This window comes from Melopsittacus undulatus, chromosome 5 (assembly GCF_012275295.1).
Source record: "Melopsittacus undulatus isolate bMelUnd1 chromosome 5, bMelUnd1.mat.Z, whole genome shotgun sequence".
Taxonomy (NCBI): Eukaryota; Metazoa; Chordata; class Aves; order Psittaciformes; family Psittaculidae; genus Melopsittacus; species Melopsittacus undulatus.
Genome location: NC_047531.1, coordinates 6,323,349 through 6,339,150, shown reverse-complemented (window position 1 = coordinate 6,339,150; position 15,802 = coordinate 6,323,349). Strand labels below are relative to the sequence as shown.

Sequence of the window (15,802 nt, the reverse complement as noted above, 5' to 3'; positions counted from 1 at the left end):
CAGCTTCTCTGGGCACCCTGTGCCAGCGCCTCAGCACCCTCCCAGGGAACAGCTTCTGCCTAAGAGCTCAGCTCAGTCTCCCCTCTCTTGGGCAGGTTCAAGCCATTCCCCTTGGCCTGTCCCTATAGGCCCTTGTCCCAAGCCCCTCTCCAGCTTTCCTGCAGCCCCTTTAGGCACTGGAGCTGCTCTGGGGTCTCCCCTTCAGGAGCCTTCTCTTGTCCAGGCTGCCCCAGCCCAGCTCTCTCAGCCTGGCTCCAGAGCAGAGCTGCTCCAGCCCTCGCAGCATCTCCATGGCCTCCTCTGCACTCGCTCCAACAGCTCCACGTCCCTCTTGTGCTGCTGCCCCAGAGCTGGATCAGGGCTGCAGGGGGGGTCTCCCCAGAGCACAGCAGAGGGGCAGGATCCCCTCCCTGAGCTGCTGCTCATGCTCTGGGGGTGCAGCCCAGCACATGGGGGGTTCTGGGCTCAAGCACACACTGGAGCTGGGTCATGGGGAGCTCCTCACCCAACACCCCCAAATGTTGTGCATGAGTCTGTCAGGCATCCCCTGTGCTGTGCTCAGTGAGAGGCTGTAACTCACAGGTGAAGACTGCAAAGACTTCATATAAATTAAGTGTGGTGAGAGGAATTCCACACTCGTGGTCATCCCTATCCCAATGTTCTGCCTTTAAGTGGTTTTGGAGGTGCAGGAGATGAAACCTCAGAGGGTCTCCCGTCTCCTGAACACCCCAAGAGTGTTCATTAGGGCCAGGCAGGGAGTTTCTAAGGAATGTGGATACTATTCATAAGGAATACATTTAACCATCTGCCCCTGGGGACAGACGTTGGCACTGTCTGTCCATCTGATTGCCTTTGCTGTAATTAAATGAGTCAAAACTACTACAGCATGGGCTGGTCCTGGGGACGTGGCCAGAACAAATCAATAACTGCAGGAAAATACGATTGCTCCTATCAAATACCCAAATGCCATTAGGTGGGGATGGCCTGAGTCAGCTGATATTCCTATCTGTTGTCCCAGAGGTGTAGTTAGAAGAGCTGATGTTGTAGGGTGGTGGTGACTTTTGGTTTGGGATTATATATATCATAGTGGGAACACAACCATGTCTTTCACCTTACAGTGGGGTATTGGAGTCTTGAATTGAGAAACTTCCATAGAAATATCCTTTTTCCCTCTTCGTGTCTGGAAGCTTCAGCCTTTGTAGTGGTGCTGGGTGAGCTCTGCAGCTGGATCTCCATGTGTCACAGGGCTGTTCTGTTCCCTTTAAATGGGATCAAGGAGGCACAAAGGATCCATACGAGCACTCCTGCCCTCCATCCTGAACCCCAGCACACATCTGGCTGCTGGCTCCATGTTCCAGGGCTGCTTTTAGGACTGAACATCACAAAAATGGGCAAATCCAGACTGGGAAGGTCTGTTTGGGCTCTGCTGACCCAGTAACCAGCCTGCTCTCCTCCCAGTCATGTGCCCAGCATCACCACACACCTCAGGTGCCTCAGGATCCTGCAGCAGCTCTCTGACTCCTTTCTATCTTCACTTCATTGTTATGGTCATCCTTAGGCTGAGAGAGTTGGGGCTGTTCAGCATGGAGAAGAGAAGCTGTGTGGAGACCTCAGGGCAGCTTCCAGTGTCTGAAGGGGGCTACAAGGATGCTGGAGAGGGGCTCTTCATCAGGGACTGGAGTGATAGGACAAGGGGTGATGGGTTCAGACTGAAACAGGGGAAGTTCAGGTTGGAGATAAGGCAGAAGCTGTTCCCTGTGAGGGTGCTGAGGCGCTGGCACAGGGTGCCCAGAGAAGCTGTGGCTGCCCCATCCCTGGCAGTGTTCAAGGCCAGGTTGGACACAGGGGCTTGGAGCAGCTGCTCCAGTGGAAGGTGTCCCTGCCTGTGGCAGGGGTTGGAGCTGGATGAGCTTTAAGGTCCCTTCCACCTGAACCATTCCACGATCATACGATCGTGCCCTTGGCAGCACAAACCAGCTCATTGCCCATGCAGATCTACATGCAGACACGTGTCTCAAGGCACAGACTCACCTCTCAAAGGCTGCTCTGTGTGAAGGGCTCCCACCTCTCCCAGGCAGCAGCACTGCTGCCCTGCTGCCCATCCCCGGTGCCTGTGCTGTGCTGCAGACGGGGAAGGAGCCAGGCTCTCACAGAGCCCCGATTGTTCCAACTGCTCCATCCTCCCTCAAACCAAACGGCCTCCTCCTCCCTCTCCTGATAGCCCTTGTTTTCCCAGATAAACCCTCCAGCCCAGCCCAGCACATTGCTCTGGTTGTGTGGGGTGTTTGCTGGAGCTTCGCAAGCTCTGATGGCTCCAAAAGGAGAGTGGGGTGAGTGTGGGGAAGATCCTGCACTGAGCCAGAGCCAAACTCAGGGTCAGGATTTTGCCCAAGCAGCAGTTTCCCCCCCAGGTCAGGCAGGTTTTGGTCAGATTGTGGCATCCACAGCACTAGGAAATGATAATATCTGGAGGATTTCTGCCTTGGGCATCAGGACAAAGCCACACTATGCAGCAGAAGCACAATGGATCCTGCTCCTTTCTGATGGCTCAAGTGTGTCTGGGGGGGGATGAGATTCATCTGCTCCCACTCCAAATCCCTCCCACAGCAGCTTTTAAGGAGTTTTGTTCTCAGAGACCCCTTCTGAGCCTGCAATGTGCCTGAGACAGCTTTCTGATCCCTAGGGAATGACATGCTGCGAGACCCACACACACCTCCTGGGTTCACCACGGTCAGGAAATGGCATTAGTTGGATAAAGTCAAACCTTCCATGCACAAAGGGATCTGCTGCTTCTCCTTTAACTTCAATCACATTCACACATTCCTCCCTTCATCCTCTCCCTGTTTCTGGTAGTATTCTCCTCACCTCCATCCAGTTCAGCTGCTACCTAGCTATAATATAATCGATATTAGATATAATATTCATATATAACATATAATTATATATCAAAACCATTCTTCCTCCTGTTCCCAGTGAGTTTTTACGACCTGGTCATCAGCTGCCAACCAGGTCCTTTCCCTCCAAGCATCAAACCCTCCTTTGGCTTCTCAGGTCTTGCTGCCCCTTCCGGCTCTAGCGGGTGGTGCTTTGGGTTCCTCCTCTCTCTGTGCCTCATCTCACTGCCAGCTTATCCCAAACACAGCTCAACTCAAGGGCTCTGGGCAGCAGGTGCTAGCTTGGGAATCAGAAGCTCTCCTGGTCATTGCAATCTTGCCTTAATTTGATCCTTAGTGTTTCTGACTCATGCAGGTTCTGGGTGATCCTGGTATTCCACAGTCTTTTGTGCTTCTCCCTTTAACAGCATCTTCTTGTTGTACTTGGGCCACACCAACCCCCTGCAATGCTCCAGGCTTGGGGAAGAGCAACTGGAAACTGCTTATGGGAAAGGAGCTGGATTGATGAAGCCGAATGTGAGCATCTTGTGCTCGGGTGGCCAAGGAGGCCCCACCATCCTGGCCTGGATCAGCACCAGTGCAGCTGCAGGGCCAGGGCAGGGATTGTGCCCCTGTGCTGGGCACTGGTGAGGCTGCACCTGAATCCTGTGTTCAGTTCTGGGCCCCTCACTGCAAGAGACCTTGAGGGGCTGGAGTGGGGCCAGAGAAGGGCAATGGAGCTGGTGCAGGGCCTGGAGCACAAGAGAGACTGGGAACGGCTGAGGGACCTGCGGGGTTCAGATGGAGAAGAGAAGGCTCAGGGGGGACCTGATGGCTCCCTACAAGTGCCTGCCAGGAGGATGGAGCCAGGAGGGGCTGGGCTCTGCTCCCAAGGAACAAGGGATGGGACAAGAGGAAACGGCCTCAAGCTGCACCAGGGCAGCTTTAGATGGAGCTGAGGAACAATTCCTGCCCCACAGGGTGCTCAGGCATTGGAACAGGCTGCCCAGGGCAGGGCTGCAGGCACCGGCCCTGCAAGTGTTCACACAGCGTGGAGACGAGGCCTCAGTGCCATGGGGCAGTGGTGGCCTTGGCAGGGCTGGGAATGGTTGGACTGGATGAGCTTAAAGGGCTTTTCCAACCTGGCTGATTCCATGATTCCATGATCATCCACATCCCTCCTGCTTGGCCAGTCACATCCCCTTTGATATCAAGAAACTTTCCTTTTGCTTCCAACCATCCCAATACTTTGGATATAAACTCCTGCCCTTCAAACGAGACAGGAATGTTGAGTACAACCCAAAACCCACAAGATTTCAGTCCTTGGCTTGTGCCGAGAGACCACATTAATCCTAATACGATAAAAACAACAAAAAGAGGATGTGTTTGACTTCCCTTTCCCTAAATGAAGCTTTCCTGATGCACCGGATTCAGGCCATCGCGGTGCATTAGTGCCATTTGTCCGTCCTTGTGCCCCTGACCCACCGAGGAGCCCTGTGGTGAACACCGCCTGTGCCAGCCCTCCGGTGTGTCCGGCATGCTGGAACACCTCTTGGCTTCCATGGGTTTTACCTGTGGAGGAGCGGTGCTCACAGCCCTGCGACAGCCACAACACATCAAAACACATTAAAACGCTAAAAACCACCCAACTTCTCCACAGAGCAGGAGGCGATGGGGACACCTCCTGCCGCCGCCGCCGCCGCCATTTTGCGGCTCTGCCCCCATCCCCAGCGGGCGCCCCCCCTCAGGACTACATTTCCCAGAAGCCCCCGCGGCAAACCCCGGGCAGGGTGGGCACTGGGGCGCGCGGGGGCTGCCGGGAGTTGTAGTCCCGTCGCGGTGTTGGGCGGGCAGACTGCGGGTCCCGGCATATCCCGCGGCTCTGAGGGGCGGGCGTGGGGCGGGCCGCGCTCGGCAGAGCCGGAGGCGGCGGCGATGTCGGTGCAGGTGGCGGCCCCGGCGGTGGAGCTGAAGGAGCTGAGCGGCCCCATGGACAAAGCGGCGGGGCCGCCGTGCGAGCCGGTGAGCGCTCACCCTCCGGGCCACGGCATGGCCGCCGCTCCCTGCCCGCTGCCGGCCCCCGAGCGTGAGGCGGCCCTGGCGCCGTCCTGCGGCGAGCGGCCTCCCGGCGGCGCCTGCCCCGGGCTGCCCCCGGCAGCCGGTAAGGTGCCGCAGGCTTCGGCCATGAAGCGGAGCGATCCCCATCACCCCCAGCACCGGCACCGCGACGGCAGCGACAGCAGCGGGGCCGCGGCCGAGGCGCTCGTCAGCCCCGACGGCACCGTCAGTGAGGCGCCGCGCACCGTCAAGAAGGTAACGGGGAGGGGTGGGAGGGAGAACCCGTCTGTGGGTATGGGGAACCCGCACCCTGCTGACCCCGGGGACATCCCTACACACACACCGGAGAGGGAACCGTCCCGGTGCATGGGGACACGGTGTTGTCTCACTCCCCATAGGGACTGGTGCGGTGTGGGGGTGCCGGTGTGGGGTGTTTGTGTGCCCCTGGCTGCACCCTGGGGCCGTGGGTTGCTTCGAAGCTGTGGCTGTGCTTTGGGGACATGCTCCTCCGAGGCATGGGGTCCCATCTGCTCTTTGTGGACCTCTGCCCTTGTGGGTGTATATGGGGTGCACATGCAGAAGTGGGCTCTGGATGTGCCCATGGACGTGTATGACCAGCACGTGTGGGTCCGTGTTAGCTGTGTGTGTGCCTCCCTTGTAGGTGCGTGCTTGCTTCCTTACACACCGGTGTACAGGGAGTGTAGGTACACAGCGGTTGTGTGCACACCCCGCTCTGTGTGTGTGTGGGTTGTGGGGAGCGCCGGTGCCAGGTACGTGAGCTCCGGGGTGTGTGTGGGTTCACGTTGGGTTCGTGGCCTTGGGGTTATCTGCTTGCTTGGAAATAGAGATATGTGCCAGATAAAAACCTATGGAGCTGCTTGTGCCATTGGTCCAGGAGGGATAGCGAGGTTCCGGTGTGGATGTATGTGTGCACAGGCGTGTACCTGTGTGTATCACTGTGTGCATACACCCAGGGGTGCCCTGGCCTTAGGGGTGCCTGTGTCCTGGCACCGAGGTGCACATAGGGAACATGTGGATCATTGCCTGGTGACTGTGCACTGGGTGTGCTCCTATGGACGTGGCAGAGCTGTGCATACAGGCACACGTATGTGCGTGCTCAGGCGTGTGCTTGTGCCTTTACATGTATGTCTGTGTGTTGCTGGATCCTCATGGATACAGATGGGTTCAGACGTGCACAGACAGCCCTGTGCCATGTATGGGTATTTGCAGGCAGATGATGTCCATGCTAGCGTCCATGCTGTGACCTGTTTGTGTAGATACATCCACACGTATCCGAGCTCCTCAGGTGGATGTTCCCGTGGATGGAAGTGCTCCCTGTAGCAGGGGTGTGCTGGTACTCTCCTGCAGATACAGCCATATGTCCTTCCATTGATGGCTGTAGACAAACTCATGTTTTACATAGTGGAAGCAACCTGAGGGCACCTTTCCCTTTGGACACCTTGGGATTTCCATGGTGAAAGAACCTTTTGGGGAATATAGGGGGAAAAGTGTGATGTGAACCTCCCTACTTGTGAAACTGTGAGGTGAAGACTTCAGGGACATCTGGGTGAACTTCCACCCTCTTTCACCATCACCCCAGTATCTCCTCTCCCTTCTGCAGGCCAGGATGAGGGAGTTTGTCTCCAGAACTGTGTGGCTTGCCTGAAATTGGAGTCTCTCATACAGGCTCTGTAGGGAGGAATGTGTCCCTGTGAGAGGTGACTGAATCAAGGGCTTCCTCATCCGTTTAGAACTCCCTGCTGGGGGTCAGTTCCTTGGTAAAGGACATTTTTCCTCTACGACTGTGATTTCCACCCCTGATGTCTGGAGCTCTCTCCATCTCATACACTAATCCCATCTCTCTATTTTTACGGACACTCAGGGTATTCATACTTGTCCTCAAGTGTCTTTAATACTTCTAAACCCTTAGTCTTCTTCTTTGGTAAAACAACAGAAAGGGGTTTCTCCTTTCACCCCCTCCTGGAGTCCAGCACATGTGTGGTGAGAGGAGCCCATGTTTGCATCACTGACTCTAGGAGTGAAGGGATGTAGTGATGGGATTGAGCACCCTCAGCAGGTTTGCTGGCGACACTGAGCTGTGTGCTGTAGTCAACACACTGGAGGGAAGGGATGGAATCCAGAAGGATGCAACTGCATCTGGCACTGGGGGCAACAACATGGGGAGCTGTTGGAGCGAGTGCAGAGGAGGCCATGGAGATGCTGCGAGGGCTGGAGCAGCTCTGCTCTGGAGCCAGGCTGAGAGAGCTGGGCTGGGGCAGCCTGGACAAGAGAAGGCTCCTGAAGGGGAGACCCCAGAGCAGCTCCAGTGCCTAAAGGGGCTGCAGGAAAGCTGGAGAGGGGCTTGGGACAAGGGCCTGTAGGGACAGGCCAAGGGGAATGGCTTGAACCTGCCCAAGAGAGGGGAGACTGAGCTGAGCTCTTAGGCAGAAGCTGTTCCCTGTGAGGGTGCTGAGGCGCTGGCACAGGGTGCCCAGAGAAGCTGTGGCTGCCCCATCCCTGGCAGTGTTCAAGGCCAGGTTGGACACAGGGGCTTGGAGCAGCTGCTCCAGTGGAAGGGGTCCCTGCCTGTGGCAGGGGTTGGAGCTGGAGGAGCTTTAAGGTACCTTCCACCCAAAACATTTTGTGATAGTGGGTTCGAAGGAGGTGATCCTGCCCCTCTGCTCTGCTCTCATGAGACCTCACCTGGAGCATTGTGTGCAGTTCTGGTGTCCTCAACATAAAAGGGACATGGAACTGTTGGAACAAGTCCAGAGGAGGCCACGAGGATGATCAGGGACTGGAGCAGCTCCTCTATGGAGACAGGCTGAGAAAGTTGGGGCTGTTCAGCCTGGAGAAGAGAAGCTGCATGGAGACCTCATAGCAGCTTCCAGTGTCTGAAGGGGGCCTATAGGGACGCTGGGGATGGACTCTTCATTAGGGACTGTAGTGATAGGACAAGGGGAGATGGGTTGAAACTTAAACAGCAGGGGTTTACATTGGATATAAGGAAGAAATTCTTTCCTGTGAGGGTGCTGAGGCACTGGAATGGGTTGCCCAAGGAGGTTGTGAATGCTCCATCCCTGGCAGTGTTCAAGACCAGGTTGGATGAAGCCTTGGGTGATATGGTTTAGTGTGAGGTGTCCCTGCCCATGGCAGGGGGGTTGGAACTGGATGAGCTTTAAAGTCATTTCCAACCCTAACTATTCTATGATTCTATGATGGGGCTTTTGTCTTAAAACACTTTGAAGGAAGCTGCATCTCTCTCCCTGGTTACCCCTGACAGCAGCAGAGGATGCCTTGCTAAGAGAAGTGTTGGATGCCAGGCTTGCAGGAGAAGCCTGGATGCGGGAGGAGCAGCCAGGAAGCTGATGGAGCAGCACAGTTCCCAGCTGGCTCCTGCTGCGGTGGGTGCTGGGTTTGGTTCGGAGCCCACAATCTGGTCGCTGAAGGAAGCGGGATGTGTGGATGGAGGGTATCTGGGAGGACATACTGTTCCCTCTCCTCCTCTCTTCTGCTGCTTTCTGTGTCTGTTCCAGAAGCAGGAGAGGCTGTTGGGCACCTCATTGATCAGATTTATGAGTCCTGAGTCCTTTCTGCTGTGCCATAGGAAGTCCTGTTATTTAAATACGCCACCATATTTGGTCGCCATGAAATTGTTCCCATCCCTGTGCCTGAAAATTGGGCATGTGGAGCTTGAAGCATCTGTTGGAAGAAGGTTCAGTACAAAAATAAGTCTAAAAAGAAGCAGATAAATTCCCTATTAGTTGGATCCAATAGATTTTTAGGACCTGGAATCAATGTAAAAGTCTGTTCAAAAGAGGTAAGAATGTCATCTCAGCTTGGTACTGAAATGAATTGAGCTGTAGTTCTTCACAGTGTATGCCTGGAAGACAAAATTTCTGTAGCTTTTTCTTGAGTGGTTAATAGGTTGAACATACTGGGGTTTTGTGTTGTGTTTTTTATCCCTTTCATTGAAGTTTTAACATGTGTTCTTGGAGAACTGTGTGACCAAGTGTTTATTTCGTAGGTCTGACACCAGCACAGAGTTGCCAGTGAATAGATGTGATTGTTCTTTCTTATACCACTCCCAGCTGAGAACTGTTTGTAGCTGTCCTGTCCCTACAGGCCCTTGTCCCAAGCCCCTCTCCAGCTTTCCTGCAGCCCCTTTAGGCACTGGAGCTGCTCTCAGGTCTCCCCAGAGCACAGCAGAGGGGCAGGATCCCCTCCCTGAGCTGCTGCTCACGCTCTGGGGGTGCAGCCCAGCACATGGGGGGGGTTCTGGGCTCAAGCACACTCTGAAGCTGGGTCATGGGGAGCTTCTCATCAACCAACACCCCCAAGTCTTTCTCCTCGGGGCTGCTCCATCCAGTCTCCCAAAGCCTGTAGTTTTCCTTGGAAACAAGATCTCTGTGATCACGTTCTTATTCTCTTTGTGTTCCTGCTGTAGATCTGCTCTCTCAGGAAACAGCTAGAAGGCCTCATTTCTGAGATGACATTGGACTTGACTTTTACAGCCGTCTCTGACTAATGGATGTGGCTGTGACCTTTACGTGCATTGACACAGGTAGATTTAGCCAGCCACTGATTGTCTGGTGCTGCCTCGGAGCTCGTTGCTCTGACGTGGGCTAGTGAGAGGCTCTTTGACCTGTAACAGAGGTGTGGGCTCATGGCCTGAGCTTCAGGGGTGGCTCACATCTTCTCCTGCCTCTGTCTGCATATCCTGACCCTCCCTTTTTCCCCTCCTGCCAAGACCTCACATGGCTCCAAGATGAGGCAGCTCAAACTGCATTAACCTTCTCACTTGGAGTTAGTTTTCTCTTGGTGTGATTCCTTCCTATGCGGGGTCAAGGAGGAGCTGGGAATGGTGTGGGAGGGATGGAAAGGCCTCTCCAGCAGCAGTGGGATGCTGATTTGGCTTGGTCAGGACACCAGTCTGATGGGATGCTGCAGCAACTGCCTGGGGTGACTCAGGAGATGCGTCCTCATTCCTGGAGCCAGGGCAGCCATGGAGCTGAGTAACAGTTCCAGGTGTCTGGGACTAAACTCATGTTTATTGTGAGTCAAAGCCCTGAGGCACGTAAACTGTTCAGTGTTTAAGATTTGAATGGGGTTATGATGACTAGATGATCATTCATTTGCTGTAGGGGGTGGTGGCCATGTAGGTTTTGGGCTGATTCTTGGGGCATTCCCAGATCAAAGCATCCAAAAGCCACAGAACTTGTGGAAACACTGGTATGTGTGGGATGGGAGCCAGCAAGGAGCTGTAATTAAGCCTCCCAAAGTGATTAGCTGGGAGGTCTTAACCTTGCAATGACACTCTGCCCCCATAAGAAGAACATACACTCAACCAGATGCACTTCTTGGTTTAATGATTCTTAACTACTTGGCAAGTGAGGGTTGCTGAGCACGCCTGGGACAGCAATTGTGTGGCTGGGAGCTGTGTATTAAACACATACCAGTTAAAAGGTTATTATTTTATTGTCCCAGCCGCTCCGTATGGAAAGCCCAGGCAACTCTTTGAGTTTCCATTGGTGTCCCTTTGCTCCTTGGCATCATTAAAGCAGAGGGCTTAGCACTGGAAGGGATTGATTTGCTCTTGTTGTTGCTGTGGATTTGTTTAGGGCGGCTTGAGCTTGAGGTTGTTCTCCCAGTGCTCCACCTCCTCTGTGGTGCCAGTGGCTGTGGAAAACTGAGGTGCAGGCTCCTTAGGTGCATAATGTCACTGCTTGAGGATAACCTTCCTGAAAGTCCTCCCTGGGAAAGCCTTTGGAGAAGGGATTACAGCACACTGAATGCCTGCTGCTCACCAGACTGGCACCTCAGCTGACTGAAAGCTGCTGGGGGGGCTCATTCCACTAAGACCAGCCGTGACTCTCCTGTGCCTTGTCTAAACTCTGATTCTGACCTTGGCTCCCAGCAGGTTTCATTGCCTGCAATAAAAACTGAGCTTTTCCCTTGTGAATGGAAATTCCCTGTGACGTTCCCATGTTGTTCTGTGGGGCAGAGGGGTTAGTTTGGCTCCGTGCTTGTGCATTGGTTCTCTATTTGCTCTGTTTCACTCTTAACCCCTAGTGATCGCTTCTTCTGGGAAATAAATGCTTCCCCTGAGGCTTAATTCCCAAGAGCTGCTTGTGGTGAGTGTGGTTTGAATCCCATTTAGGAAAATCTTACCATTGGAGGCCATATGCTTTTATTTCCTCTGATGCTTGGGGTCTATCTCCCTGTGAGTGTGTGCAGCTTAATTTTAGCAGGTGTCTGCATATGACTGCCTGTGGTTGTGGAGAGATCAATACATCAACCTTTGGGATGGAGGTTTAGAGCAGGAAAGATGTTGAGGGGGGAGAAAAGGACAGGAAAATAATGGCTGTGAATGGGAGTAAATGCCAGGTTGTAACACTTCAGTGACACTGAAATGGGAGGTTGGGTGCAGTCCCACTGTCGGTGGCAAGCTCCTGTTTGCCAAGAGGCTGTGGCACTGTAGCTCTGTGTCATTCTCAGGTGTTGAAACACATCATGATCTTTGTGTCTGTGTCTCTCCTGGAGGGACAGAACCTGCTGTTTGAATTTGCAAGCAATTAAAAGCCTTGTCTTGGCTTTGCTCTTCCCTTGAAGCATGAAAGATGAGCAAGGGAAAGCAATTGGGACTTTCAGAGCCGTGTTTGACCTGTTAGGTTTTCCTTTAAGCTCTAGTGAATTGTAAACCAATGTGGTGGTTTAACCCAAACATGGGAGAGAAGGAGGTAAAACTGCAAAGGAAGGAATGAGTCCAGCTGGGACAGGCAGTTTTGACCTGCAGTGCTGGTTACATTGGAGGAAACCAAAGATTGAAAAGATGGAAGTGCTCCAATGTTGTGCAGAGCTGCGGCAGCAGAAGGGCACAAACTCAGCCACGTAATTACCTTATAGATCATGCAATCATGGAATGGTTTGGGTTGGAAGGGCCCTTACAGCTCATCCATTTCCAGCCCCCTGCCATGGGCAGGGACACCTTCCACTAGAGCAGGTTGCTCCAAGCCCTGTCCAACCTGGCCTTGAACACTTCCTTTTTGTTCTGTGGCTTCTCAAAATAGAAATTGAGGCGTTTCAGTATGTTTGTTTTGAGTTGTTTTTGCCTTTAACTGCAGACCTGAACACAGAGGATTTCATGCAAAAATATTTAAAGCCAATTTTATCCTTAATTCACCCTTTTCCTCCTCGTCAGTCTGTTGCTCACTTGAAGCCCTGGAACCTGACAGTTCTGCTGGGAGTCAAAGGAAGCAGCCTCCAGTGTTCTTATTTAGAGGCTGGGCCTTATTTCTGGGGCTGTCTCCCTTCCATTCATCATTCAGATTTGTATCTTGCCTGCAGCTCCTGTCTCTACATTGGGATTTAAGAGCCCAGCTCTTGCACTTCAAGGAGGATGTTTTCTTCATGTGACTGAGGTTCAGCTCATGGACCTCTGCTTTCAATCTGCAAAACTGAAGAAGAGAGCAAATATCAAAGCAGGAGCCTTCCAGTGCCTAAAGGGGCTGCAGGAAACCTGGAGAGGGGCTTTGGCCAAGGGCCTGTAGGGACAGAACAAGGGGAATGGCTTGAACCTGACTTGTGTGACTTTCCACAGACTCAGTGACCAGCAGAACAGTCCCTGACGTGAAGGACATTTCCAGGCTCTTTCCCCAGAATCCAGTGGTCAGGCCTGTGGTCTGTTTCTGCCCAAGGCAAAAGGCTGCACATGTAATATTGTAGGGCTGCAGAAGCAGCCAGGGTGGGTGAGAGCCTGGAATTAACATTCCTCTGCGCCCTTGAGAAGCTCAGGAATGCTGAATGTGTGCAGTGTTTTCCAGCCTATATAGACATACAGCCACTTCATCTTGGGTTTGTGGCACTGAATCCATTGATGCACTCAAGTGCCTCTTGTTCCACATGTTTGGGATTTGATTATGGAGGCGATGTGACCTTTTTCCCCATGTATGTCACTATTAAGTACCTGTCATTGAAGGATAGTTCCCACCAGCTTCACTTGGAGCTGCAAGTGCTTCACTTGTCTCCAGCTCCTGGATCGGGAGCCATGACGTGATGATGATCTTACAGCTCGTGGTCTGATGTGAGAAGCTGATGGAGGGTGAACTTTTCTGCCTGCTGTTGCTTCAGACATGCCTGAACAGATGCAGCCAGAGCAGTTCAGCTGCACATGCTGAATTGGTCTCAGATGAGTCACTTTGTGTCTTGTTCCCTTCAGGATGCATCAGCACAACGCTCGCTGTGAGCCCACAGCAGCACTGTGCTGCTTCTGGACTGGAGCTGGCGCCTGTCCATCCATCTCCAACTCCAGTCTGTCTGCACCTCCCTGCATAGACTTGTCTGTAACAACTCTGGCAACTTAAAATAGAGAATTTAATTACATGGATCAGCACTTAACAGCTTAATCAACCCCTTGCTCTTCTTGCAGCCTCCTGCCTCCTTCTCTCTGCCCTTTGCAGCTTCCCAACAGCAAAACATCAGCAAATGCAACCCTAGTGTTCTGTCTGCTGATGGAGATGAGTTCTTCTGTGTGTGTGACTTCAGGCTGGATGATCAACCTTCATTCTGTGTTTTTGGTCAGCTTTAATATGTTTCTAAAAGCACTTTAGCGTTTTCCTATGTGAGATGTTGAGTACTGCAGTGTTCTAACCTTGCTTTAAATTGCAGGGGTGGCAGCATTGGAACTCCAGGTATTTTTCCTTTCTCCTGACAAGCAGCTGCATTTTTCATGAGTGTCAGAAAGAGGAGGGAAGTCAGTTGAAAAATGAGCTGCTTTCCCAGGAATGCTGAACCACTCTTATTTCCAGTTCTATTCCAAAAGCATGTCCCTAAAAACAGAAGCAGCCTGACCATGCCTTCAACTGTGCTGTTCGCTTTGCAGAGGTGAAGTGATTGATGCTGAATCCTCAGGTTGTGTGAGGAAACCCTGGGAATGGCTCAAAGACCAGTTTGAGAAACCAGCTTTAATGTGGTCCATGCTGGTATCTGCTCCAAGCTGGTATCTGCTCCATGCTGGTATCTGTTCCCAGCTTTGTTCCCAGCTACCCGAAAGCTTGCTGACTCAGCTTTGGAGTTCTCTCCATGACCTCAGTGTTTAGGAAGGTGGGGAAATCTGCTTGGATCCCTTTTGGCGTCAGACAAGAGCGGCTTTATTGTTTGCAGAATGCGCTAACATGGGTTTGTGGATTTCTTTATTTCTTGCTTTAAACCCCACATTTCTGCATTCCAGGATGAGGGATTGCTGCTGTAACTTCCAGCATATCACACCCACCAGCGGGGTGGTAATGGAAGTGACTCTCTGTAATACTAAACTGCCCTGATCTTTCTGCTCTGCACTGGCATTAAATCCCACTCGTGACTTGGTATCTGCTGTTATTATCTGAGTAGATAATAAAATCAGAGAATCCCAGATTGGTTTGGTTTGAAGAGACCTTAAAGCTCCTCCAGTTCCAACCCCTGCCACAGGCAGGGACACCTTCCACTGGAGCAGCTGCTCCAAGCCCCTGTGTCCAACCTGGCCTTGAGCACTGCGAGGGATGGGGCAGCCACAGCTTCTCTGGGCACCCTGTGCCAGCGCCTCAGCACCCTCACAGGGGAGAATCACATAGGTTAGAAAAGACCCTTAAGATTGAGTCCAGTTGTTAACCCAACACCACCAAGGTCACCACTAAACCATGTCCCTAAATGCCACATCTGCATGTCCCCATCCTCCAAGGACAGTGACTCCACCACTGCCCAGGGCAGCCTGTTCTAATGCCTGACAGCCCTTTGGGTGAAGTAATGCTTCCTAATCTCCAGTCTAAACCTTCCCTGGCACAACTTGAGGCTGTTTCCTCTTGTCCCATCACTTGTTAAACTGACCTTGGGCACTGCGACACGTTCCAGCCTTTTCCTGATGCAGGAGTGTAAAGCTGGAGGAGGTTGAATATGGACACAGAAGGTATTGGCTTGGAAAGGAGTGGATGGACAATGTGATTGATATCCTGGTCTGGTCAGAGATGGAGGATTTGGTTGAAGGTCTTGCAGTGCTGAGGTGGTCACATCAGGATGCAGCTCCCAAGGGCTGGAATATCAACTAATACTCTTTTCCTATATCCTTTTCCAGCTTTAACCCAGCTATTTTTCTTCTCTAGAACCTGAAGTCGGTGGGCTCAGCACTACTTCAAAGGCTGAACAAGCAACACTTTCTCCTTGTAAAGCAGTGACTTTATTGCAGTATCCCAAGCCTGGATCCTTCCAAAGCAGCATTCCTTTTACTGCATTTGGATCAGAGGCCTCATAACTCACCTGTTAGAGCTAAAAATGATTTTGAATATGGCCAGAAATGAAAGATTCTGAGCTTCCACCTAACAAAGCACTAACAGCATCCCAGAGCTCTGCAGGAATATCACCTCTTTCCTCTGCTTCCTTCCTCCGTGATCTATTCCCTGTGCTCTGATGTGTGTTGAGATCTAACCTGCAGCCACTGAGGCTAATGACTGCAGAGCTGCAGCTTAGAGGCAGGTATTTCAGACTGCAGTGTTTTGAACACTGCTCAGAGATCTACATGGAAAATGTTATTTAAAGCATGAAGAGACGACTCAGGTGGTTTTGGTACCACTTTGGCTTCCTGCTGCCATCATTATTTCCTAACCTCAGTGTCAGTTTTAGCTGATGGGGAAAACAAACAGCTCTGGAGAGGAGAAAAACCAGGCACCAGAACACAGTGCAAGAAGTGCTGAATATCACACTGTGCCTGGTTTTGTTGTCTTTGTAATGTGTTTAAATAATGCATAGATGAGCAGAACACGAGCAGAACAAATGAGGCGTCAGTGCAAGGTTATGGGGAGGGGAAGTCTCATAAAATCTGTTTTTTCTCCTTGCTGGAGCAG

The 15,802-nt window shown here is 52.3% G+C and overlaps 1 protein-coding gene across 1 annotated transcript in view; it reads left to right on the top strand.

The window, feature by feature from the left end:
• Positions 1-4,793: 4,793 nt before the first annotated feature.
• The window catches only part of AHCYL2 (adenosylhomocysteinase like 2), a 73,697-nt gene continuing 62,688 nt past the window's right edge, over positions 4,794-15,802 (top strand). Inside the window, exon 1 of the mRNA XM_034062919.1 lies at positions 4,794-5,186. Coding sequence (XP_033918810.1) covers positions 4,809-5,186 — 378 coding nt within the window. The 5' untranslated portion in view covers positions 4,794-4,808. The remainder of the gene's footprint in view (positions 5,187-15,802) is intronic.